This window comes from Lycorma delicatula, chromosome 1 (genome assembly GCF_047948215.1).
Source record: "Lycorma delicatula isolate Av1 chromosome 1, ASM4794821v1, whole genome shotgun sequence".
NCBI classification, from domain to species: domain Eukaryota; kingdom Metazoa; phylum Arthropoda; class Insecta; order Hemiptera; family Fulgoridae; genus Lycorma; species Lycorma delicatula.
This window is the reverse complement of record NC_134455.1, coordinates 113110855-113138397: the sequence shown is the minus strand read 5'-3', so window position 1 is coordinate 113138397 and position 27543 is coordinate 113110855. Positions and strand designations below refer to the sequence as shown.

Genomic DNA, 27543 nt, shown 5'->3' with positions numbered 1-27543 from the left:
CTGTGGCCATCATGATCATCACATATAACTCCCTTACATTTTTTCCTCTGGGGTTATGTTAAGGACAAAGTCTATGGAACACCCGTACTTGATCTGAAAACATTCTACGAGCAACAAAAGGTGCACATGTTGAAGTTTTTGACATGATAAAAAACTTGATAATTCTTTCTTTCTTTTGCTATAAACTGCTGTAACTGTACATGTAATTACTGTTCAACAGAAATTATTATTCATGTGATAAATTCGTAATTACAATAGAAATTAAAATATTTTAAATATTGATTTTTTTTTTAAATAAGCGGACAGTCCAAACTATTTCATCTTATTTACATTGTAATTGTTATAGAACTACTAGAGCTTAACCCTTTACCAGTTTCTTTTTTTTTTTTTTCAAAAATTGATGTTATTTTGATCCATTTTTTTATTCTCTTAAATAATTATTTTATCACTTATTATTGCTAAATATGTAATAAAAAATTAATATTAAGCATGCAAAACGTAGTTTATTTGAAATATAGAAAAAACAAAAAATTAATTTTACCTATACACAAACTCCAGACTAACTGTCTTTATGAATGTTTTTGTTATGTAATATTTATTATTTATTAACTTACACTTAAAATGTTTTTAAATAAAAAATATCTTTAGAATTAAAACTTTTTAACGGAATGGAAAATTTTAAAACATGGTGCTGCACACTGCCCAACATCAGACTTAGCGCACTGGAACCTTGTATCCCTTCGTTTCTTGTGATGAGAACAAACACATCTTCTTGAAGCATTTTATTTTTTTTGATGTGGCTGGTACATATTCTGGAAAATGTGGTTCCTTCAGCCAAAGGGGATCTTCTTCGAGTGATGCCTACCCCTTTTAGGTTTATCAATATAGTGTTTGTCAACAATTGTCTCAACTAATGCTTCCCTAAACTGTAATGATGTCATTAGCTCTCCACACTTTTCATGCAAAACATGTGCTTTGAATATACACATGTTTTTTGATAAATGTTAGAAATTTTTTTTATACCATTTTTATGGCGCTTTTGCTCAAGTGGGTAAGCACTTAGCATTTGATCGACTTTATTGACCTCTCTCATATAAATGTTATAATCATTTATTACTAGGGAATTATTACTTTTTTACCTTTTCTTACAACATCCACCACTTCAAGTTTATGAGTGTTAGAGAAACACAAAACTTCACACTTGTCACACCACTTCAATATCATAATTTTCCCAGACTTTTCACAAAAGCTATTATTTCAGTTTTCTGTAACTTCTTTATGGATACATTTTCTATTTTTCCTCACTCGGTTCACTAGATCAGTTTTACTACTTTTTAGTGCTGAAGGGGTATTCAATTTTAATTCAACAAATTTTCAAACATTTTATTGCATCACTATTTTTGATTTTGATGATATTTCAAATATGATAGCTTCCCACCTTTAGTGACCAAAAAAATATTTTTTTTATATTTAAAAAAAAAAATTTTTTTGTTAAGTAACAGACTATTTTCTAACTTACCAAAACCGCTATTGTATTGTTGCAAAAACAGCTATTTTCGTTACTTTTTCCATGAGCTGTATCATTCTTATTTTACATCATTCAAAGGTCAAAAAGGGCTTTTTGGAAAGAGTAAAGAGATGGAACTTTTCTTTGTGAATTCAATATTCAATTTGTTACATAATCAAATCTTATAATGTTTACTGAAATTATGTTCACAAATTGCAGTTTTTTTTTTTCAAATTTTAGGCCCAAAATAAATATTAAGGGCTTAGGATATCAGGCCTGTTTTTTACCTTTTAACTCTTAGGTAGTAGTAATACTTATAAAAAAAAAAATGGATTGTTACATTGTTTCTTCATTAAAAAATGGCCACCAAATCGCAAGATTTTGAAAATGTCTCATTTTTGGGGGAAATTTTTATAGCAGTAAGTACTTTTTATGTACTTTAAAACCATATAAAATTTATTTTGTTACTCAAAGGGGTTGACGGGTAATGAAACCATCCAAACCGCTAAAAACACTGTTCCTTCTAACAGTGAACAATGTATCCAAAAAATTCACAGCATGCATTTTTTCAGATAATAATGTAGGCCTACTACACAAAATATTTTGTTATATCAATAATGAGATAGCTTATATTCTAGACAGTTTGTTACCTAATGTATGACTCATACACACAAACTCATGTTTAAACATGAAAGTGAATAGACATGAATGTTTGCATAATCCTGAATGTAAATATTGTAAAAGGCTCAGATACTGTTTTGATTTCAGTGTGATATGTTGTATTGTTGCTAGTGTAAATGCTGTAGTTAGGTAATATACAATAGTTTATAAATTAATGAACTTCTTTTGTTTTTAATTTTATTAATTAGAGAAATTTTTATTTTAACTGTAGAGAAAATGGAATAAGACAAAGTGAGGTGCAATTGATAGTTTTATAATTTATACTAACTGTATTGTTATTGTAAGAACCCTTACATTTTATAAAAACGGATTATGGAGTGTTCAATTGGCATTCACACTGTAACAGTTTGTCACAATTAACTTACAAGAGATCTTCAATATTGCACGATATTTTGGAGTTTACTGAACAGCAAATAACATTGATATCTTTAAGAAGTGGATGTACTGAAACAAAAAATATCTGTACTTTTCATAAAACCCAATATTTACATAAATATTTTCATACTAATGGGAAAAGTTGCTCTGACCCATTTAACTGTCACACTAAACCAGTTAAGCAATCTCTTCGAGAAATATCTTTGACACTTTCAACAAGTAATCCAAATTTAAAATTAATTCCAGGCAGAGCACTCTGTAAAATGCTTAAACAAAATACAAAAACCACAAGATGATACAGAAAGCGAACCAGAATGTCAAGATATTTTGAGCCTCAATGTGTTATAGTTGAGTCGGTGAATAAAGCTTGTTCAGCAGTTGGCATTTTCCCTGTTAAGGTTCAAAAATCATTGAGCAGCATAAAAAAATCAATTTTAAAAAATAAAGTTACAAAAATAGCCGAGTCAGTTACCAGTAAATTAAACGATTCCTTTGATTTAAATATTTCTACAGAAGAAACCAGTTTAGTACCACAAAATTATGCTGATTTTGGTAGTGAATATGAAGAATTAATCATTAAACTAAAGGATAAAATGAAAGCAGTTACATTAACCCTAGAAAAAATTAATATTTTAAGTTTATTACCAAGCAGCTGGAGCATTCAAAAAATTCAAAATGAGTTTTGTGTTAGTCAGTATTTAGCCCGTCAATCCAAACAATTAGTTAAAACATGTGGAATTTTGCCACAAATTGGCAAAAAGAAACCCAGTCACATAATTGATGAAAATATTATTAAATGTGTTCAAGATTTTTACCAGAATGATGAGCACAGCCAAATGATGTCAGACAAGAAGGATTGTGTTTCTGTAAGACAAACTTACAGAAAGAAAATTAATATTCAAAAAAGGCTTACCTTACGTAACTTAAAAGAATTGTACACAGCCTTCAAAGAAAAACATAATTTAAAAATTGGTTTTTCAAAATTTGCTGATTTAAGACCTAAATTTTGTGTTCTGGCTGGTGGATCAGGTACTCACTCTGTGTGTGTCACCCACCAAAATATAAAACTCATGTTATCTGCTCTAAAAATTAAATCTTAAAAATTTTCCTTTCAACCATTCTATGTATGTGATACAGAAAATGAAACGTGCCTGCTATCACAGTATGAAAAATGTCCAGGCACTAATGAAGCGTTCAGATTACTGCAGGAGAGCTGGGATGATTTTGATTCTGAAATTATCTTCAAACAGTGGGTTTCTGTTGACCGTTGTGAACTAACTACTCAAATTTTCCATTTCAAGAGTACTTAGATAAACTTACTGAAAATTTAAATAATCTAAAAGGCATCATTTTGTTGCAAAGAAACAAGCTAATTTCCTCAACACTAAAGAAAAAAACTTGTTGGAGGGTGAATGTATTGTAATGGGACACCTATCTCAAAATTTTCCTTTTGTAATATTGGATGAAGTTCAGTCATATCACTGATCATAAACTTATGCCACAGTACATACATTTTTCACATATTTTAAAAAAGAAGGAAAATTACAAAGCCAAAGCTACTGTATGATTAGTAAGTACTTGAAGCACAATACTACATCATTCTTCTGCTTCCAAAAGCAAGTTATAAATAAAGTAAAACCACTGTTACCACAAGTTAAACATTTTTTTATTTTTCTTATGGCTCCTCAGCCCAATATAAAAACAAAAAAAATTCCTAAATTTGTGCTACCATCAAAATGTTGAAATTGCAGCTGAATGGCATTTTTTGCCTCATACCATGGAAAAGGACCATGTGATGGTATTGGTGGAACTGTAAAAAGGACTGTGACTAAAGCAAGCCTTCAAAGGACAGTCAACAATCAAATTGTTAAACATTCTGAAATATACAATTATTGCAAAGACAATATTAAAAATATAACATTTTTTTTTCTGCTCTAATAAAGATGCTCCAGAGACCGAAGAAAACGAGGTGCGACAATAAAGTAATGAGACTGATGTGAAAAAAATGTTGCTTACCGTTTTAGTCATGTTTAGTGTTGTCTCCTTCAAAGTAGTTCCCCTCTGATGGCACACACTTATTCCAGCGCTTCTGCCATTGATGGTAACATTTCTGGAACTCATCTTCTGCAATATCCTCCAAGACCCTCGTCACAGCTTTTTGGACATCTTGTGTTGTTTGAAAATGGTGTCCCTTGACCGCCATTTTGACTCTTGGAAATAAAAAAAGTCGCACGGAACGATATCTGGTGAATAAGGTGGCTGTGGTAATACTGAAATTTGTTTTGAGGTTAAAAATTGCTGTACTGACAGAGCAGTATGGGATGGCGCATTATCGTAATGCAGAATCCAATTATCAGCAATGTTGGCATGGACACAAAGAACTCGTTTACGAAGTCTTTCTAAAAATTTCTTTGTAGAAATATTGGTTAACTGTTTGTCCAGGAGGCACCCACTCTTTATGAACAATTCCCTTGGAATCGAAGAAGCACACAAGCATGCATTTCACTTTTGACTTTGACATGCGAGCTTTTTTTGGTCTGGGTGATCCCTTTGAGGACCATTGCGAACTTGGGTGTTTTGTCTCTGGATCGTATTGAAAAAACCAACCTTCATCACCAGTGATAACACGGCTCAACAAATCTGGATTGATTTCTGTTTGCTCTAACAGATCGGCTGCCACATTTTTCCGTGTTTCTTGCTGTTGTTGTGTGAGATTTTTGGGGACCATTTTTGCACAAATCTTTCTCATACCAAGATCTTCAGTTAATATTAGACAAACCGTTTCTCGATTGATGTTGAGTTCTTCTGCAATCATTTTCACGGATAATCTTCGATCAGATCGTACGATTTCACGCACCCTGGTCAAGTTGACATCTGTCTGTGAGGTTGATGGTCGTCCACTGCGGTCTTCATCTTCAACATTCGTTCTCCCTTCACTAAAAATTTTATGCCACCGAAAAACTTGAGCTCTTAACATAACCTCCTCTCCAAAAGCCTTCTGAAGCTTACCATAAGTTGTCGTCGCGTTTCCACCCGATTTAACACAAAAAGAAATGGCATACCGTTGCGCAATATTTTGCGGTTTCATTTCTGTGACGAGAGACACAAACACGTGTTCACTTATTACAGCACAACTCACGACTGAGCAGTTGCATCAATGTGCCGCTTGGACTAGAAGTAGCTTACAGACCAAGGTCAAAGATGTTGTGCCTACGCAAGCTGCAGGGTTGCCACATCTTGCAAAGAAAAATCAGTCTCATTACTTTATTGTCGCACCTCGTACCTCAGTTCTTGTTATCAGGTAATCACAACAGTCCCACAAAAAAGAACCTTTCACAGTTATGTTCCAACAAGTCAGAAATGTATTCTGAAAGTGGGCAACCTCTGAATCAGAAACATTTACTTTAGTATCGGCACACAAGGACATTAGTGTTTCTGATTGCTTTATAGGTTTACCAAAGCAAAAATTCAAAAATTATGTCTGCTGTATATATGATGGCAAGTGGTGGTTAGGCGAAGTCATTGAAGTCAAAATGCATGAAAGTGTAGAGAAATATCGAAGACACTTTTTCCATTCACAGGTCCTGGTACTTCATTCAAGAAATCATTGAGGGATAATCAAACATGGCTTCAACTGGAAATTATTTTAAAGATTCTAATGCCTTCATGTTTTTCTATTGACTACTGGAAGAGTACACAACATTACACCAAAGATAAATGAGGACTAATCAGTTCTACTCAATAAAAAAATTGCAGAAGCACTAAGTTATGCTAGTTAAGTTTGTTACCAAAAAGTGCAAGATTTATTCATAACTTACATTAGTAGTTGTAAAATAAGGTAAAATTGAATTGAACAACTTGTTAATGTATTTGAATTGTTTATTTTGTTATTATTGTTTATCATTCTGTAATTGACTATTTATTAATTATAAATTTATTCTTTCTAATGAGTTTGTCGTAATTTTTATAATCTGAAAAAAATAAATATCAGTATTTTTGGATACATTGTTTATGGGGTTAGAAGGAACAGTTTTTTTAGCGGTTTTGTTGGCTTCATTACTCATCAACCCCTATGAGTAAAAAACTACATTTTATATGGTTTTAAAGTACATAAAAAGTACTTACTTCTGTAAAAATTTCAGATTTTTGTCACCTGACTCCCACATGTGGTTTTTGGGCTCCAAAAATGAGACATTTTCAAAATCTTATAATTTGATGGCCATTTTTTTTTAATGAAGGACACTCGGTAACAGTCCAATTTTTTTTATAAGTATTACTATTACCTAAGAGTTAAAAGGTAAAGAACAGGCCTGTTACCCTTAGCCCTTCAATATTTATTTTGGGCCCAAAATTTGAAAAAACAATTTGTAAACATAACTTCGTAAAAATTACATGATTTGGTTATGTAACAAAATGAATTCTGTATACTAAGATGAAGTTCCATCTTTACTCTTTCCAAAAAGCCCCTTTTGACCCTCTGTATGATGAAAAATAAGAATGCTATAGCTCATGGAAAAAGTGACAAAAATGGCTGTTTTTACCTGTTGGCAAGTTAGAAAATAGTCTGTTATTCAAGAAAAAATTTTTTTTAACATATAAAAAAATATTTTTTGGCAAGGTGAGTAGTTATCATATACCAAATATCATCTAAATCCAAAATAGTGATGCACCGATCATTTGTTTAATTAAAATGGAATATCCCTGAAGCTAATTCAGGGCTACAATAAAAGTTATCAGTAAAAACACAGTAGCCCTTATAAAGTAAATTATTATTATTCATTAGAGTGAGTATAACATTAGGTGCATGGCCATAATTTGGATTCAGAATCAGTTCTGTTTCTTTATCTACATACACCATTAATTTATAAATATATCTAAATTATAAATCTAATTTAATAGATCTTAATAGAATTTAATCTTTAATAGATTTAATAGATAATAATAAATCTAATTTATAAATAAATATATATATTATATATTACAAAAGCTTATACAGAGGATTTTTGTGTCAATCAACAACGGCAGATTTTATGAGATTAAAAATACAGTTGCTAATGGATAGCAACAGTCCATGCACAAATGCCTGGCTTTAGTCTATCAAGACAGTTGTGGTGCAAACTTAACGTGTAAGAACTGTACATAGTAGATGAAATTACTTTAACTTGCTGGGTTGGTCTAGTGATAAACATGCCTTTCCCAAATCAGCTGATCTGGAAGTCGAGGGTTCCAGCATTCAAGTCCTAGTAAAGTCTAGGACTTTTGTATATATTACCTATATACAAAAAACAGAGTCGCACTGTGTACTAGAGCTAAAATAACAGGCAACTGTATTGTTATGAAATGGAAGGGATGGGATATGCTGTACTGTTAAATGATTTACAATTTTGGCACTGATAGCAAAAAAAGGAATTAAAGAAAAACTGGACAAAATTTTAATGCATTCAAAGAGACTGTTCCATAAATAAGTGAAAGAAGTTGAAAAGCACAAAACAGTTCTGTTACCTAATAGCTAATATAGTGTGGAGGATATAACCATAACAATAACTTTGTTATTTTTATGGATTTGAAAGCTAGACCGTGGATACCGGTTTTCTTTGGTGGTTGGGTTTCAATTACCCACACATCTCAGGAATGGTCAAACTGAGACTGTACAAGATTACATTTCATTTACACTCATATATATCAAACTCATTCATCCTCTTAAGTAATACCTGAACAGTAATTCCCAGAGGCTAAACAGGAAAAGAAAGAAAAAAAGGTGTAATTACTTTATGAAGAAATGGAGTATGCCACCTACAGCTGATTGTGAGTGTGGTAATTCACTCCACACTGGTGAACACCTAATTAAGTACTGTTCACAGTAAGCATACAAGGGAGATCCACAGGATGTTTATCATGCTACCTCACCTGGAGTCAAGTGGCTGCAAAAACTAGATGTCAATTTGTAGATATACTGAAATCTGTAATTATACCTATATAAATGTTATATACGCTTTACTTCTATAATTGCTTGAATGCTTAGTTTTTGATATTTTGGACACAGCAATAAATAAATAAATAATTTCTAATAATTGACAAGAAAATTAGAATATGACAAAGAAATGTTGAGAAAAATGTTTTGAGAGATATGATAAAATAAAACAAAAAACTAGAAACCATTACAAACTATATACAAAAAACAGTCGCACTGTGTACCAGAGCTAAAATAACAAGCAACTGTATTGTTATGAAATGGAAGGGATGGGATATGCAGCTGGTGTACTGGTAAATGATTTACAATTCTGGCACCGATGGCAAAAAAAGGAATAAAAGCAAAGCTGGACAAAATTTTAATGCATTCAAAGACTGTTCTATAAATAAGTGAAAGAAGTTGAAAAGCACAAAACAGTTCTGTTATCTAATAGCTAATATAGTGTGGAGGATATAACCATAAAGTACAGTCAGGTTTGAAGACGTCATTGCTTCATTAATAGGACATGAATTGTGTAATGTTACAATAGTAAGCCTTTTAAACTTAAAAACATGAATCCACATGTCATAATATAATTTGGAATTAATAACTTTGGAATTTGAATTAATAACTTAACAAAAATTACTTTCCTGAGATTTTATAATAACTTATTATTATTTTATAATTTATAAGTGATTGAGATTTTATAATAATAAGTTATTATAAAATCTCAATCACTTAGGAAGGAGAATATTATGACCTTTATGGACCTGTTCTTTATAATAATAAAGAAGTCTTAAGGTATAGAAAATCTGACAAGTATCCTACATGACAACTTGACACTAAAATTCTTTTGACAAAATTCTAGATCAGTTTTTTACATAACTGAAGATTAATTCCATTGATAACTCTTCAAATTTCTGCTTTCAATTCAGAGATCACCTTTATTTTTGCAGCATGGACTTAATGAATCTACTGAGTAAAAAAAATATGGTGAGTGGTTGCTTCACTGTAGTTGAAGATGAATTGCCATTAAACTTCTGCTGCAACAATTAGGCTGTTTTACTCCATTTGGCAGGTTGTACCATCCTACTGGAGCCAACTATCATCCAAAATCATAATGTTCAAATGAAGCCAACAAAATTCCAATATCATCTCACAATAATGTTCATCATGGGCAGTCGCTGCACTTATGGCCTTATTTAAAAAAATGAACGGCTCAATTATTTCACAGTATGAAATCTACAACAAACTGTCATAGACTATGCTTAGATGGTTCTTGGGCAATTCAAAAATTTTTTATACCCTAAATGATATAATTTGTTTGTTAACATACCCCCCTACAATGGAAATGCACCTTGTGGCTAAAGATCATTTTCTTAGCAGAATTGCTGTCACTTCTTGATTTTCCAGAACCCAGTTGACAAAAGCTCATTGTTTCAAATAGTTATGCCTTCAGTTACTCAATCTTGAATGAATGAAGATGCAAATCTTTCATTAAAATCTATTGCACTGTACTTTTTGAAATGTACAATTAAAATGACGGACAATGCACTGAGGTTTAGGGCATTTTGCCATGCTACCACTCACAATGTCAATGTTTTCAACTGAAAAGTTGATATGAGATAGGCCTGCCTTTTGTTCTCTCCAAACCTGTTTGTTTAGATTTTTAGCAAGTCTTTTCACAGTTGTTTCATTTGGGGCAATTCTCTTGCCTAATATATCATGTAATTTTTACAGTCTCGGTGAAACAACCTATATACTTGTAAAGAACTTTAATAATCATCACTTGCTTCTCCATTGTATAGCATTTTACATTGATTAACCACAATGTCTTTCTTTACTACAATAGTGTTTAGTGTAATGTCACAGAATACTGCCAACTCTGCGGTTAAAAATGGTGTACAATCTAAATTCTGCATTAATTTTGGCACCTGTTACAGTGTAAATTTGATTACATTAAATAAAAAAAATACAACTCACCTGAACGCATGATTTCCACCAAACTTAAAATACGATCCATATGCTTCCTTGCAGCTACCATACCTTGCAGTATAAGAATTTTGAAATATTCAAACATATCTGATCCTAATCCACCCATAACCTCAACAAACTCAGGAGTCAGTTTGAATGGTGAAGTTTCAAAACCAAGATTTCTTGGTGATGTGGATAATATGAACCCAAAGTCAATATGTATCAAATGTCCTTCATTATCTAAAAGTATGTTACCATTATGCCTAGAAAAAATATACACATAAATGTATTTAGTAATAAGGAATAGACACATCAAAGATATTTCTTACATTTAAAAAAAATAACAGAAAAACATATTTATTTTATCTATGATAAGTCTTTATGTTTTTAATCCCGGATAAATCCTGAATAATTACCAAAAAATTCAAGAGCTCAAATTTGAAAAACTGAACTATTTAACCAATTACAGACTATTTTCAATATATATGAACAGATCCTTAGAATCCAATTAAATTGTCAAAAATTACTAAATAAACAACATATTATGTTAACTAAAATTCATACATAATACTAGAAAATATTACCTTAACTCCTAAATTACTACTTCCCCTTATTGAAACTAAGTCATGTAAGAAACTTTATTTATACAATGTATAAAGACAGTTATGCCTGAAGACTATGCATAAAGACCGTTAACTTTTTTTTATCCTTTTTTAAACACCCCCAACATCCCCGGCCTCTGCCATTAGGCTATGCGCAGGAATGTCAGGGTGTCGTGGCAGTCGACTGCCCCCTGTCTTGCCTTTCAATGGCTTCCCATCGGGGTCCTCTCAGTTTCCTCGAGATGCAGTAGCTCTCCTTTCTGGACGACCACTACATCCCTCCGCTAAGAGGCTATCCTTCCCGTTCCTATACTAGGTTGCCGACTATGCCTTGCGCGCAGCCGGCAAACCGCCGCGTCCCTCCCTCTCATACCTGAGGATCCCAGATGCATCATCGGAGCAAAGACAGTTAACTTAGCTTTACTGAAGTCATCGACTATTATATTTTATCAATAATACTTTAATATTTTTCATTTGCAAACCACATTCATCAATTCATAATCCGATTTATACTTGTAATCACTCAAAAGAAAATACTCTCACTGTAAACTACAACTTGCCACTGTTTATAAACAAAAGTACTGATAGGAATTAGACAAGAATAAATTTAACAGCCTAACAGGAAAATTCTACAGAAATATTTTCAAATATTGTACAAGCAAAATGTAAATACTTTAAAGTGAAATAAATTTATAATTTTTATAAAAGAGAGGATAAACAAATTACATAGGTGTGGAACATTCTGTAATAGAATGTTTTGTACCTGTAGCAACATTAACTGCTTTATAGTACAGAGTTAATTCAGATATAAACCAAACTGCATGTACTAGTACCAGTATTAGCCAGAAAGTGTTGCTAAGTCTCACACAGGATCAGAGGGTTGCATTATTGGAAGTTTTTTAAGTTTACAGTTGCCTGCTACCTCCAAGCATAGTTACTTCATTGCCAGTTTCAGCAGGATGGATCATTTTATTCAATTTACAACAGGCCAACTATATCAGAAGCTGCATCTGTACACAGATCAAGCAGTTTAACTGTGCACTTTGAATTTAGAAATGTGTATTGTGTGAATTTTTTTTGACACTCATAATAATGTGATTAATCAACAAATTTTTTTTTTCTATGCAGTGGACTATCAGGTAATTTGTTTTTTTTTATTCAATTGTTACTTCAGTTTGATGCTGACATTGTTTATCAGTTTTAGACGTGAACTTAACAAAAAATATTGATAGTTTGGTCAAGACAGTGTTATGTATCATACTTCCAATAGAACAATAACAATGTTTTGTGAGTTCTTCAATAATCATCTTAAAAACCTATCAGGCCCAAAGCTCACTAGGATTTTCTTTCTGAGATTTCTTTTAGTAGGGCTATCTTAAAGAAAAGGTACATCACAATGCTTCTGGAATGCAGCAGAATTTACAACAGGAAATTATACAACTTAAGTTGTAAGCAACATTCTAGTTAATGTACTGAAAAAGTAACTAGAAATATATGTTGTTGAGTGAATTTGTATGTATCCATACAGAACAAAAACTGCAATTTCGATATCTTCTGAAATATAAATTTAAAACTTATTTCTATTTATAAAATGCATTAAATTAATTAACATTATAAAGTGAAGTTTATTATCGACTTGAATTTGGCAATACTGAATATCGCTCACCCAGATGAGACGTATCTTAATGATTTTTTAAGATTTTAAATATTTTTCTGGTTAATTTTCTGTTTAAAAAACAATAAACTTCACTCATGAACTGTCACCATGTAGGTTGTGAAATAATTACATCAGCCATAATGTTCATTTTGAATGTTAATGTAGTTGGTAAATAGTGAAAAAGCTATTCCAAAAAGCTTATCATTCTCAAAATATGCTTTTTGAAGTAATGATCATTAAGAAAAAGAAAATGTTTAAAAGAAAAAATTAAAAAGATACATCTTCTCTTTCAAAGTCATAACTCAGTTATTCTGGGTGCTTGTACACCTAGCTATTTCAATAAATATTATTTGCAAGAAAAATCCAAAAACTCCACACCCATTTTTTTTTTTTTTTTTTAATGTACTGCATTACTTTGATGGCTCAACTGATGCAGCTGACTGGTAACTCCAGGTCCTGAATTTGATCTCTAAATTAAATTCTTTACTGATTAATATATTATTACAATCGTGGTATAGTTTTTACTGTTATGATTTGTAAAACAAAAATCAAATTTCCATATTTTAATTACTACCTTCATTGTTTTAATCTGTATTTTCTTTTTTGGTTAAAATTATCATGAATTAGAATGCTTGTTCTTTGTTTAATTAATAAACATCTAAAAAATGTAATTTGATCTCTTTGACTTATCAAAGTTTCTGGCAGAGATAGGTTAAAAATATTTTTCTACTTATTTCAGCTTATAATCTCAAAGAACAAGTTATACAATATTTATAAAAACCATTTCAGGAATTCATGAGATGGTCCCACACATCAAAATAAAGAAAAACTTTATATCAATATACGTACAGTAATGCTAAGTTTATCAGTTATCCGCCATTTTGTACTTTTAACATAAAACTTCATTTCTCAGGAATGGTTAATTGTATTGAGCTGAAATTTTGTATACTGCTAGGGTACTGACAGGCTTATTTGTACAAAAATAATGAATCTGATCTCTCAATTCATTTCAAAATGGTGATCATGTAAACTTTTTATTGTTATTATATTTACAAGCAATGGTTTATTTAAATATTATGTTTTACAAAGGAAAGGAAAAAATAATAATATTGGGGGAAATTATAAAAGAACTTGCCTGCAATGGGGCATTTAAGCCAGAGCGGGCAGATACAAAATGAATGGGAACAACAGGTCATCCTAATCGGTTTGTTTATGACATAAACACATGTGTGTGTGTGTGTGTGTGCTGTCTGTTTTTTGCTGCAAGTTGGGCATGGTACCTATTTAATATTCACTGTACAAAATATCGTACGGCCAAGCTGCCGATACAATATTTTTGTGCCGGTTGATGAATGGCAGTTTCCTGATTCTTGACTGGCTACAAACAACCGGCCAAACAGCTGGTGGTAATACTTTCTTTAGGTATTAATAATTATTATGGTACCAGTATGCTAATTTTGTTAGCCTCATACAAATGATATTATTCAAGCGATAACAACTAAATCACATTAAACCATATTATGCAAAAGTACTTATTGTTTTTCATTTCTTAACTTAAACTACTTACCAAAATTCAAAATCGCCCTTTATCAGCAAAATAAGTATGATGTCATAACTTATTTGTTTGTTTCCACTTTCATTGTGTAAATGGGGATGGAGGAGTGAGATTATATGGTTGAGTTTAACCTGTCATCTCATACCTCTTGCTTCGACCCTGTCACTTTATGAGTAGCAAGTGGACTAGGCAACTTATTCTTGTTTTTTTTCTGTCACGGTTGTTTAATACTGTGATGTTTAACTTCATATAGTATATTGTTTTGTAATATTTTCAGTAATGACTGAAGTAGGTAATTGGAACTAAAACTAATTAAACACAACATTTAACTTTATATTTACCACTTAAGTAATAGTTTAGGTAACACTTCTGAACATTATAAAAATAGTAATAATGAAGTTGTATTTTTTTTTTTTAATTAAGTGATAAAATACTATGTTGTAAATATTTAGTTTAATTAGGTACCTACCTACCTACCTACCTATATATTTTCAATTTTCACTTCATTGACAGTGTGTGCAATTATTATCATTAGTATTTACTTGTAATTCAGTGTAATTACCTATACCATAATACTGTAAAATATAGTCTATTTCTTTAAGTGCACAATGTCAACTTTCAAAAGTAAATAACATGTCAGTTTTTTCAGTGGTGAGGAAGAAGAGACAAACATATCTCATTGAAACATCCCGGTAAAAACCCAGAACAAATGAACAAGAAAGCACTTCTGGATTTTTCAAACCATTAAATGTGACAAGTAGTATTGAACCTGAACCTGTACCAACAGGTCCTGAAAAATCAGAGGAAAATTTTAAATCTTGCGGATCTGATGATGAACAATCTAAAATAAAATAAAATAAAGGTTGATGAACAACCAGTCAACCATCCTATAGAACTATCAAAACCTTGCTCAAAATCTTTTGATGCAGCTTTTTTTAAAAGAAGTGAAAGCAATTATGAAGGGCAGTTATCTGACAAAGTATCAGCTTTAAAAAATCTAAATGAAAATTTTGATACTGTACTCCTTGTAATTAAGCAGGAAAAATTTAAAAAAAAACCTACAATGAAAGCGACACAAGAATTATCTGAAGAGTTTGATACTAAAATAAAACTTATCAGGGTAAGTAAATCTCTTAATGAAATCTATCAATTAATGCCATGTTTAACAGAAGAAAATGACAAAGTTTTATGTAAGCAATGTATATCAAACTACAAACATATCCCCAAAAATGTTATAGACCTAAAAATCAGTAAGTTTGGGGGATATTCACATTGTTAAACGAATATCACATGATACAGAGTAATCAGAGTATACAATTTAGTAATTTAAAAACTCATTTAATTGACCATTTATAAATTCTGATATCCACAAATGGAGCTTTGAATTTCAAATTTTTCTGAACAAAAGAGTGTTGTTAGAAATGAAGAAAGATCATGAAAAAATTTGACAAGTGTCGCAAGAACCGCATATAATATTATAAAAGAAGGCAAGGGGGGTAATTATTTTGAAAGAACATTGAGTTTAGAACTATTAAATAAAGCAGATGTTGGTGAACTTAATCATTCAAGAGAATTTTTCAGAGAATTCAGGCAAAACATATTAACTATGAATAAAAAAATATCTGAATTTTTGAGTGCTAAAAACCCCATCACTAACCAGTTACCCTTGATATCTATCACAGTAGACAGATATTAATTACTAGCTTCACCGAACATATCAAATAACATGTCTTATTACTCTGGTCAATGGAGTGCAGACTTGGATTATTATTATCTCCTCTTGTAGCACTTCACATAAAGGGACTACTCTTACAGAAAAAAATAAATTTGCTTAGATAAGTTTAAAATAAATGTTGACAAACAACTGAATGGCATGGCATTTGATGGCCAGTATTTTGTATTGGGAGTCCCTAAGAGAATTGCTGAATTATGTCAAACCATTGATTTAGATTTTTTAATACCTATTTGGGACATAGCTCACACATTAATGTGTGTAATAAATGATGTCAGGAAATAAAAAGGGTGTAATTGGCTGAGCAATCAGGTACAGGTAACCTGATGAAAAATTACAATTGGGGGATCGGGTTTGAAGAACTAATTAGCATAGCCGAAGAATTAGGCATTGAATTCATGAACCCAAAATCATTTCAGCAAACTAAATTTGTCCAAAGCGAATTAAGAGTGTACAAGACCTATGAAAGGATTTTGTCTTATTTTTTACGATCAAGAAAACAGAGAGTAAAAAAAATGGTAATAACACTGAAGCAAAAGAATATTCAAGGAATTTAAAGCAATCTTCAAATCCTGACTTTAATTATCAACTTTTTGAAACAACTGATGTTCTTGAAGAACTGACCAAGTTCAGTTGTACAGCTCAAAGTGTCAAGATCTGTATTTGGACTGTTTTTGATTATTATGGTTTGCTAAAAATCAGACTTAAAACATGAAAACTGAACTGAAAAGTGGAAATCTAATGGAAAATTTTCCATTTCTATTAAAAGCATTGAACTGTTTACAAAACAATGTTTAAAAACTGTCTAATAATGGAAAAAAGCTATAATACATCCAGTTAAACCCAAACAAAAAGAGACCAAGAGTTACAGGATGAAGAAACAAATGAAGCGAATGATTGTCAACAAACAGGGTTTCAAAAAACCAAGAAGAGATCTAGAAAACCTGTGTGCGCTGATTCTAGGGAATCTGGAAAATAGAATCGAAGAACCAAGTATCGTGAAAGATATGTGGCTGTGTTTTAGTAGCACTCGTTTAGAAGAAAATGGATATGAAATTGATCAGTGTATTATCAAACTAATAGAGTGGATCAATAAAAATGGAGGATGAACTTTCAATCATGAAGTTCTATTAAGACAGCTGAAAACATTAAAAAGCAAATTTTTACAATTTGATTTCTTTAAAGACTCATGAAAAGGTCAACTTAAGAAGCCATCTCTGCTTGTCCAGGACAACAGATTTATTCTGGAGGCATTTTCAGTGAGGTATACAATTAAATTACTGAAATAATTTTCTTGTTAGAAAACTGTTTAAAAGTTTGTAATGAAGCAGTGGGTGTCAGTTGGGTCTGTAATAGAAAACCACCTTCATAACAGGAATATTAAATTTATACACAATGCCTCTAATTTACTGAAAGATGCTTTAGACAGACACTTTAAAGGAGGAAAATACCATTTTACCAGATATTCAGCTGCCTCTTGGCTTAAGATTTAGAAAAACCTCTATGGTTATTGACCATATAATATAATGGTTATATTCAGATAAGAGAAGACTTCCATTTCTGAATGATAGTTTTCCAAAAAAACCTGTAGACAGAGGACTGGATAGAACACATGTAAAAAGAATAATAGCTTATACATATATACGTACCTATCAGTTCTTGATATTTTATAAAATATATGAGATCTTCATAGATAATTTTAAGTTTTATTTTTGCTGTAAAATCAAATTTAAGTACTTAAACAAGGTTGTTTCCAAAATCAAATTGTCATTACTTACATAAAAATAAATTACACATTACAGTGTATAGTAATCAGTATTAACAGAAGGAAGCTGGAAGTATGTCTAACAATCATTATTACCAACACATATGTGTTAGTCACACATATTACCAACACAACATAGGCAAAGCTAACAGAATTTGTACAAATATCAAGTTTTTTCTTTCAAATCAATATCTAGTATCTTAGTACATATTGAACAGGAAGTTACAATATTAGCTATATGAATGCAGATAATATCGCAAAGTGCGATTGGGGAAATGTGAAAAAAGTGTTCTGGGGAGATTTGGTGAGCTAAAACATTTTCTGAGCCCCTGCTGATAGGTACCATAACAGTATAAGAAATTTCAGCTCGATATGATTAACCATTTCTGAGAAATAAATTCTTATGTTAAAGATACAAAATGTTAGACAGCTAAAATGGTAAACAAAGCATTTCTGAACGTATCTTGATATAAGATCTTTTCTTTTGTTGTAGGCAACATCCCCTGAATTGTTAAAATTGTTTATATAAACCTCCTGCATATCTCATGATCAGTCATTAACTTTTTTGTTTTATTGTTTTTGTTACATTGATATTCAGTCCTGCTGATCTGTTATGTTTTTAAAGTTAGTTTATTTCCTATTCATAGAAATCATTTGATGAAATTACAGTCGCATCTGCAAAACAAGGATGAGCAAGTTTCTAATTAAGAGTTTTTATTTCCTTATCTTCCCAATCCAACTCTTTAATATGTTCTGACATCAAGGAAAATAGCATGGAGAAACAGGATTTCTTTGTTTCATAACTCAGAGCGATATTACTTTGTCTACTACTCCATTCTATATTTTGTAATATCTGTATGTAGTGTTAATTCCTTCTTTCTCTAAATCATGAAATACTATTTTGTGGAGTTAAAAACTTGGTTAATTTGATTGATTTTGCAGATTGTTAGTTAAGAAAATATTACCTACTACTCTACTGGTTATCCTGCATTTCAAAGAACATGACATTTTTATATGAATTACTTTCACTGATATATTGTTCATATGTGTCTGATCTAGTTATTAGTTTTGTACATTCAGCAGATAACATTTGTATGCAATAAAATTAACTAGACTTTAATCAATAATTAGGAATTTATTTTCTCTTGCAAATTCTATTATATATTCTTTCAATTCATCCAGTATTCCTTTTTATCTGTCTTCAATATATCCGATGTTATATCTGGTCTAGGAGTTTTATAATGCTTCATTTCCTTCAGATACTTCTATTTCCCTAGTAATTTCAGGAATACCTTTAAAAAACAAGCTTTTAAATATTTTTTTAAACTGAGGATATGAAAGAAATTTATTTTTTATTTTTTTTATTTTAGATACTTACCTATCCTTAACTTGAACTAAATAACATATCAAACAGTAAGCTGCACAAGACTGGACAAAATTCTTCTGTGCAGTAAGGAATGCTTCAGAATTACTTGGACCATACTCTTGGTTAAAATATTCAAGCAGTGATAACTGACAATGCTTCTTTATTTGGTGAAGAGAGACTGTATTTAATATGGGTTCAATCAATCCTGAATCAGATGAAAGCACTAAAATCCTAAAAAAAAAAAATTATTTACATTATATATATTTCTCTCAAGTATTTGTAACATAGTTATGATTTAGTACTCCGTAATCCACTTCAAATCTACAAAACCTATACAAATCACATAATCAATATATATTATGCATTATATAATATGTTCTATGCAAAATTTATAAAAGCATGTGTTATTTTACTGCAAAATTTGTAGAATAGGTGGTTGCATCAAAACATACTATTTAATAGATAACCTTAATACAACTATTGTTGTACTTTATGTACAAGTATATTAGTTTTCTTTAAATATTTTATGCTGATAATAGAACTCAAATGAAAATTCCTGTCTGTGGGACTCATCGCTAAACGAGCAGACCAATGGGATACTAAATTAAGCTTGTATAAACTGAAATAATATCTCCAATAACAGCAAAAACAAAACAAAGTGTGCCAATTTTGTAAGGCTAATTGCACTACAAATATTCAGATTAAGATGTTTCACAAATTAAAAAAAAACTATTTCTTCTATTTTTATTGACAATAGATTACAAAAATACTACAATGAAATACAAAGACTTGGTGAGGTCAATGAAGTTATGATGAATATACATCGTGTATATTGGAGGGTATATTTGTTCTACAAGGTGTGCTAAAGTATATGAAAATAGGTCACAGAATTATTTTTCACGGAGGAGTTAATTATAAAAACTGCTTCACTTCCTTAAAACTAGTTGGTTCCAAAATAATGGAAATGTTGGGAAGTTCATCCTGGAAAATATGAACTGAAGATAAAGTTCCAACAGTTGAATCACGTTACATTAAACATCAAATTTCAAACAATTTTTTTATTAATACATGCTTGTTAATATTTAGGTCAATGAAAAAAAAGAAATTACCATCTTCAAAATTTAGAAGCACTTTAAATTAAAGATTCATAAAAACTAAGACATAAATATACACCTGTAAGGATGAACCCATAGAGGCACTCTCTCCTGTTGCCATATCCGTTGTAACATAGTAAGCAACTGTGAAGCAAGTAATTCTTGTCGTAGGTCATCTTCACATTTGACTATCACAGACATTAACCGCCAAGAAGATAAATGACCATAAGGAGAAGCTTCTCTTATCCTTCTCTCTTTTTCTTCCCAAGGTTCCTTTAAGAAAAAAAATGATTTAAAAAGATATACAAATATCATTTTTTTTAAAATTCCATTATTAAAACAACAAGAAAGATATTTTTTTTATTCTATATACCTTATTGAAAGAGTAGCAATTCATCAACACTAAAGAATGCAACTTGCACGACTAAGCTTAATAGTGGGATTCCTGATTCCTTCTATATAACTATCGCTATCTCAAACCGCTATCTAAACTGTAATCCTACTAAAAAATATATCTAAATGTCTCATTTCAAGAGCCTAATCTACTCTTCTTTGCTGTGGAGCATGGTACCTCTTCTAAGATGGTACTGTTTTATCTACCTGTATTATTTACTGATTTTTACCTACAATCCTAAGACACATTTTCCTTCTTTTTGAAGCCCAGATGCTTTAAGAGGATCTGAGGTCTACAGCATTCCTTTTTCCTTCCTTTTCCTTTTTTAACTTAATACTCTTTTTTCTAGAGGGAAAATAAAAACATTAACAATCCTGAAAAACAGAGTTCATATTGTAAACCTAATCCTCGTATGTAAAAAATATCAATTTGGAAAACCCAACTATGCGTTGGATATGGATGTAATGAATGGAGAAAAGTATAAACAGAAAAGAAGTAAAACATGATTTGAGACATAGGACACAACCAAACTGATGGCAAAGTGGAGATAGAAAAATGAAACTGTACTTTTTGTGCATTTAGAAGGAAAAGAAAAGCAAGGAGAGATGATAACATAGAGATTATATTCATTTTCTTTACAATTGAATTGACATTCAAAATTGGGGCACGATAGAGGAATATTCAAGAAGTTGGCCATATAATGACAAGAGGATAGGGGGAAAAATAAACTTGCTAAAATGTGGGAAAGGAGATACAAAATGTGAATTAGTGAATGAGACATAATATGGGAGAAAAGTACGGACAGATAAATGAGAAAACACAAGGCAGAAAAGCATACTAAGTTGATTTATAAAAATTGGTTTAAGTAGTAGGAAGCTACAAGATGAGTAGCTAATACAAAGTGGTACTTGGGTAATTTATAATAAAAATTGAATAGACACAACCTAATTATTCAAACAGAAAAGAACAACAAAAATAATTTTTTCAACACAGTAAGCAATGAGTTAATTTCTTATAACGAAATTAGAATTTAACAACTTAAAACTTATAAAAATATAAAATGATTAAATTTGATTCAATATTACTTGCTAATATATGTTAAAACTGTTAAACATTCATAAAAAGGCTGTACAAAAGATATTAAATAAAAAAATACCGAAATTATTTTCTAGGGTATATTGAGGTTTTAAATGACACTGAAACAGATAATGTAATGAATGAAAAATGAAAAAAAAAAATTTCTATGTTAATTCTTGTTTGGAGAAGCAATCCCCCCCCCCCACCTACAACTTCCAACAACTAACCTATAATACATAAAATTTTATAATGTATAAAAAAACTATCATTTGTTCATAAAACGTAATTCATATACATACGTACATAATCAATATGTGTGTAGGAAGATGTTTGGCTTGAATCCTAGTCAGGCTTAAGAAATCATACTACAAAATTTATTTCTCATCACAAAAATTATTTTTACAAAACCAGCAGAGACTGTATTGGAAATAAAAGTTTAGTTAGTAGAGTGAAATAAATATAACATATTTCTGTATAATATAAAAATAAGTTTACAACATGAGGAAAAATTTAGATAACAGGTTTACACTTAACTCAAAAATGAAATAAAACAAAACTCACTTTTACAGTATATCGTTGTAGTAGAACACTACTACAATGATTTTCCTACAAAACAGACAGTACATGATGAAATGTTTCAAAATAAAATATTGGCTTTCTGAATAACATTATGCAATGAAACAGTCAAAAGAGTTAAAATAACACTAATTTAAAATCAGCAAATGTAAACCATGACAATCTTTTGTGCAGGGCCACATCTAACTCATTTATTTCTCATTCCTTATGAACAAAGGTATTGTAAACTTAAAATCAGGTTTGATGGAAAAATGACTGATCTTCCAATATGATACTCAACAAACTCAAGATCACAAGACATATTCAAAAAAGTTCATGTAGCTAGCCTTCAAAACTTCATATTGAAACTATAATAGTGACCAGCATCACCATACTCTATTTCACATAATAAAGCATATTACCTTAAGAGCTGCAGCAGAAGGATCATCTGGATCATGAGTGAAAGGCCGAGGATCATGAAGTGATTCAGAAAGTCGTCTTCTAATATCACCAGCAGCAAAAACAGGAGGTTCACGCGAGTCTGATGATTCTTGTGATAACTGTGATATTGTATCTCTATCCACAACAGGTTTATGTAGTCGAAGATACTGCAAATTACAAAACACACTTCATATATAGAAGAAACTTAATCCATTGACACATACTTCAGTTATTGATATTTGTTCAACCAGATTTTACAAATAAAACTCATTGTTTTAAAACTTTTATTATCTTTCTGCTTCACAGAAAAAAATAGGTGATTTAAGTGATGTTTATAATTATCATAGGATATCATTCAGAAATATGGTTGGAAAATAATTTTCAAGATAATTTTGATAAACTGATGATATGGTGTCCAAGTAACAATATTTTGAATGAGTTCCAAGCTAGTTTTAGGCCTGGATAATCCATAGTAGATGATATTTCCATCCAAAGGGTGGTAACTAAATTGAAATCAAGTACAAGGTGTCAAAATCTATGTGTTCTTCATTGGATTTTTTTTAAATATTTCATCATATAGACTCTATTTTATAAATTACTAGCTCCCCGTTGTAGCTTTACCTGTACTATATGGTTACTTGTGTTTTCTGAAGCAGTTAATCTTTTCATTTTATATTTTTTTAGTCAAGTAACTGGACACAGGTACAGCCAGTCACAATACAATAACGATGGCAGTGAGTGTGTTTGTTGAGCCACAGATCCATATACCTTCGCACCTCTTAAAAAAACCTGAAAAAAGATTTTAAATATTTATCTGAAGAGTATTTGCAAGCCCAAATCTACTGACTACCTCGTTTACTACATTTGGGATTCGGAAAACTTACAATCATTGTTCAACATTTGCTTTACTTTCCTCATTCCCTTTAAAGATTGACTTCAAAAATCTAGAAATTGGTTTATTGACATGAAGATTACACTCAACAAAAATCAGTTTGATTTCCTCATTTGTTACCGAGAAATAAAAAAAAATAGGGTTTCAAAAAAATTCAAAAATTAATTTTAACCCTTGGAACTTGGAATTTCAAACAATAGTAATTGGTTTTTAGATATTCATAATCATTCAGTTAAAACCCAGCTCACACAGTAAAAAACACACTCACAGTTCAAAATTTATTAAAATTTGTGCTTCAACCAGCAAATCTCCACTACTACATATATATATTGTTACCACATATATGTTTAACTTAATATCGGCGAATGGCAATGGTAGCAGCTCAGATGTCAGTGGGAGTATAGTACACATATGTGCTGATACAACTCTCACTCCCACCGCGCAGTTTTCCTACCATAGCAGCGTTGCAGCCCCACCACTCTTAGGCTCCAATAAAAGTGTGCACAAGTGAATTTTTAATTCATCGTCGACCACCACCTGGAGAAGATCAAGAAGAAGAAGATGAAAGAAGACAGAAGTTCCCTGGCCGCCTCAACATGGGACCTTCCAATAGATGCCAACATCCCTACTGGAGCAGCAGGCCTGGCCGACCCGCTGAACGTGAATTCTACCTTCCCGTTCCAGCTTGCTGGGCTTCAATTGTCCTGGCTGCAGAAGCAGGCCCAGCACGGGATCGCTTAGGAAGAACCGCATTGACTGCGCCAGCAAAAGACAACCAATGCCGACCTGACACTGCAGGGCTCTGAGGGCCACCACTGCCACGCTGTAGTGGGGGCCCAACTGCCACTGAGGGGAAGCTTGCTCTGATTTCAATAGACAAGCTGCAACTCCCCATAAATATAATAAATCAATGAATATTGATTTATAGAATTGGTATCCTTCTTAACAGTTCCTCAATTAGATTATAAGACCTTTAATATGTTTGACTTCATTGATTCTGATTCTGAAAACTTCTGGAAGTCCCTGGATACCTTGTACAGTTGTACTGATTCAAAACCTGTTAGACAGCTGCATCTTTTTTTTATTCAATGAGTGAACTTACAACTAGTTTTCATTTCTGTATTCCATTTGGGATTGTTATATTAATTGGATACAAGAAAATAACATGACCTAAAAGTGTATCAAACAGCTGATGGTATTAAAATTCTAGCTGGTATTGAACTGATAACCTTTTTAACAGGAAGGAAAGTTCTAATTCTATATTATCCAAACACACTTCATTAAGTTAAGTACAGCAATTTGTCCATATTTTTACAATTAATGTCTTATTTATAATCTTAATGTCTGAAGTGTAATGATAAACAACTAAAATCTCTTTATTTCAATAAATATATAAGACTAGTCTAAAACATTCAAACATAACAATGTTGCATAGGTGTAACTATCAGTTTTTCACCATATTAATGATTGTTTTTGGGTCCAACTATATGCGATAGAAACAATACCTTAGGAAACTCTTTTATAAAAATGTTGTTCTTCAACACATTATATACAGACTGTTTTTATTACTGGATTAAAACTTCCCATTAAGTAATAAAACCTTAAATTATCAGACATTTTTTACGTTGAAAACAATAGGAATTCGAGGGATGAAAAACTAGATTCAGATTGATAACCCATTGCAAATTCACACTATTTCAAGGACAATATTAGAAAAATATAGACACTGAACAATGAATAACAAAAACGTAACAGTTTACCTGTTGTGAAATATCATCATCTTCTTGTGACCAACTGTCAGGAGGAGGATTGTCATCTGATTCAGTATGGCATACAGCAGCAAGATTTTCTTCACTTCTTGTAGGTCTCAATGAATTTATTGCTCGGGATACAATTGGTGAAGTCTCCATATCTTCAACTTCAATAACTTCAACATATACGATATATGGAGCCTATCAATAAAAAAATGAATAAATTAAAAAATATAAAATTTCATAATTATTTAGATTGTTTTACTAATTATAATAAAATTTTGTTTTTTATGAGAAAATGTGGGCTAAACTATTGGTTTAAATAATAATGAAAAATTAATAAAATAAAAGTTAATTTAAAATTATAAACATAAGACATATTAATAAATGTAATTTTAACTATTTCACAAATAAAATAAATAGTTAAATGGTTATTTGAATAAATTCATAAATAAAAACTGTTCTAAAATCATTAAAAATAATTTTTTCAGCGATTTATGACTTTTTTTCATACTCACATGCAACTGGAATACATCTTATTCGTCACTGAGGATTTAATTATCTATACTGTTTTAGATGCTTTGCCTTGCCTTTGAAGGGGCAACCGACTAACTGGGTTAATCTTACACCCATAATGAACCATTATATAATTAGAAAACGAAATGCATATAGTATTATTCAGTTTCATTAACTTCACTTTTATGTACTTACTTTAATTAAATAAAAATCTGATTTGATAATTATTAAAATAAAGAAAAACCAATTTATAGTTAATAGTTCACTTGGTAATTACTTACTTCAGACTGCATTAAAGTATAATTTAAGTTTTTAAATTTTGTTTAATTTAAGTAGCAAAAAGAAAGTTATTAAGTTAAACAAATTTAAGAAGTTTGGCTTTTATTTTAAAATGACTAAAACATAACAAAAAATATTATAATTTTGGAGATAACCAAAAATTTTGTAATATTGGGGGAGGGGAAACCGTAAAAATACAATTAATTATTCACAATACATGAAAAATAAAAATTAAACATGTTACTAACATATGATTATATAAATTGCCAAAATGTGGTTTGTCACTATTTATACAATGTTCACTGCTTGATCTAAAATTCCTTGGGTGGTTCTGTGATTATATCAGGATTATTTCATATAACTTCAGTGGCACTGCAAAATTCTGATCACTATCTTTTTTCTTGCACAACAGAAATCTACTTAGAAAATATTTAATTAAACTGAAGCACGCATTAAATTAAACTGGTTTTTTATTTAATCTTTCATTCTTTTTCACCAATACTTAATAATATTGTTTCTATAAGTTTTCTGCAAAAATTAAAAAAAAATAATTTTGGTTTGTTTTCTTTGAAATAAAAGTCAAATTGCTTTAATTTTTATTTGTTCTCATATTAATTTACATACATCAAGTTTCTCAGAATCAAAACCTCATGTCTACAAATTTAAAGACAAATTATTATTTGTTTATTGCTAATTTAACAAAATATATTTAAGCCAAACCTCAAAAATGTATCGCTCAAACTCCAGCTTTTTGGGGTTTCTAATAATTGATAAAAATATAACTGAAAATCAAAAAGAAAAGATATTAATCAAATTTCACAAACTTACCTTATCTTTAGAATTAAGAACAGCAGCAGCTTGTGGAGGTATTCTAACAATATGATGAGGATGATGGCTGTGAACTGGTAACCAAACTCTAGCCGGAAGGTTTAGATTTAAAGTGCTTAATTCAGCTATTAATCGTGTTGTCTTGGCCTCTTTACTACACAGTGTACTTAATACTTTACTAATGTTAATTAAACACTTAATAAATTCTAATTCTGAAGCAAGTCTAGGAGCCTAAAAAAAAGCAAAGAATTTAAAATAATTTTCTCCCCCCAAATTTTAAGTACAAATAAGAAAATGTTTATTTATCAACAAATATCTTGAAATAGAGGAAGTTCATATATTCTGTATAAAAGTAAGGCATTGGAACATAGCAGTTTAGATATTGGCTAATTATTTTAATGTTCTTATATATTTGGGATTTAGTAAATGAAATGGTAAAGTAGACTATTTCATATTTTGTGTTTGCAGTAAAAAATTAGTACAAATTCAGAGATTTCTACAATACTTTGGTGTCCAAAGCAGAGGAACAGAATAAGATTATTCTGTCACAGT

The 27543-nt window shown here is 30.7% G+C and overlaps 1 protein-coding gene across 1 annotated transcript in view; it reads right to left on the bottom strand.

Moving 5' to 3' along the window:
• The window catches only part of fwd (phosphatidylinositol 4-kinase beta fwd), a 115631-nt gene that overhangs the window by 22836 nt on the left and 65252 nt on the right, over nt 1–27543 (bottom strand). Inside the window, exons 10-15 of the mRNA XM_075359288.1 lie at nt 26992–27222; nt 25378–25569; nt 22707–22892; nt 20338–20531; nt 19177–19395; nt 10497–10750 (exon numbers count right to left, since the gene is read on the bottom strand). Coding sequence (XP_075215403.1) covers nt 10497–10750; nt 19177–19395; nt 20338–20531; nt 22707–22892; nt 25378–25569; nt 26992–27222 — 1276 coding nt within the window. The remainder of the gene's footprint in view (nt 1–10496; nt 10751–19176; nt 19396–20337; nt 20532–22706; nt 22893–25377; nt 25570–26991; nt 27223–27543) is intronic.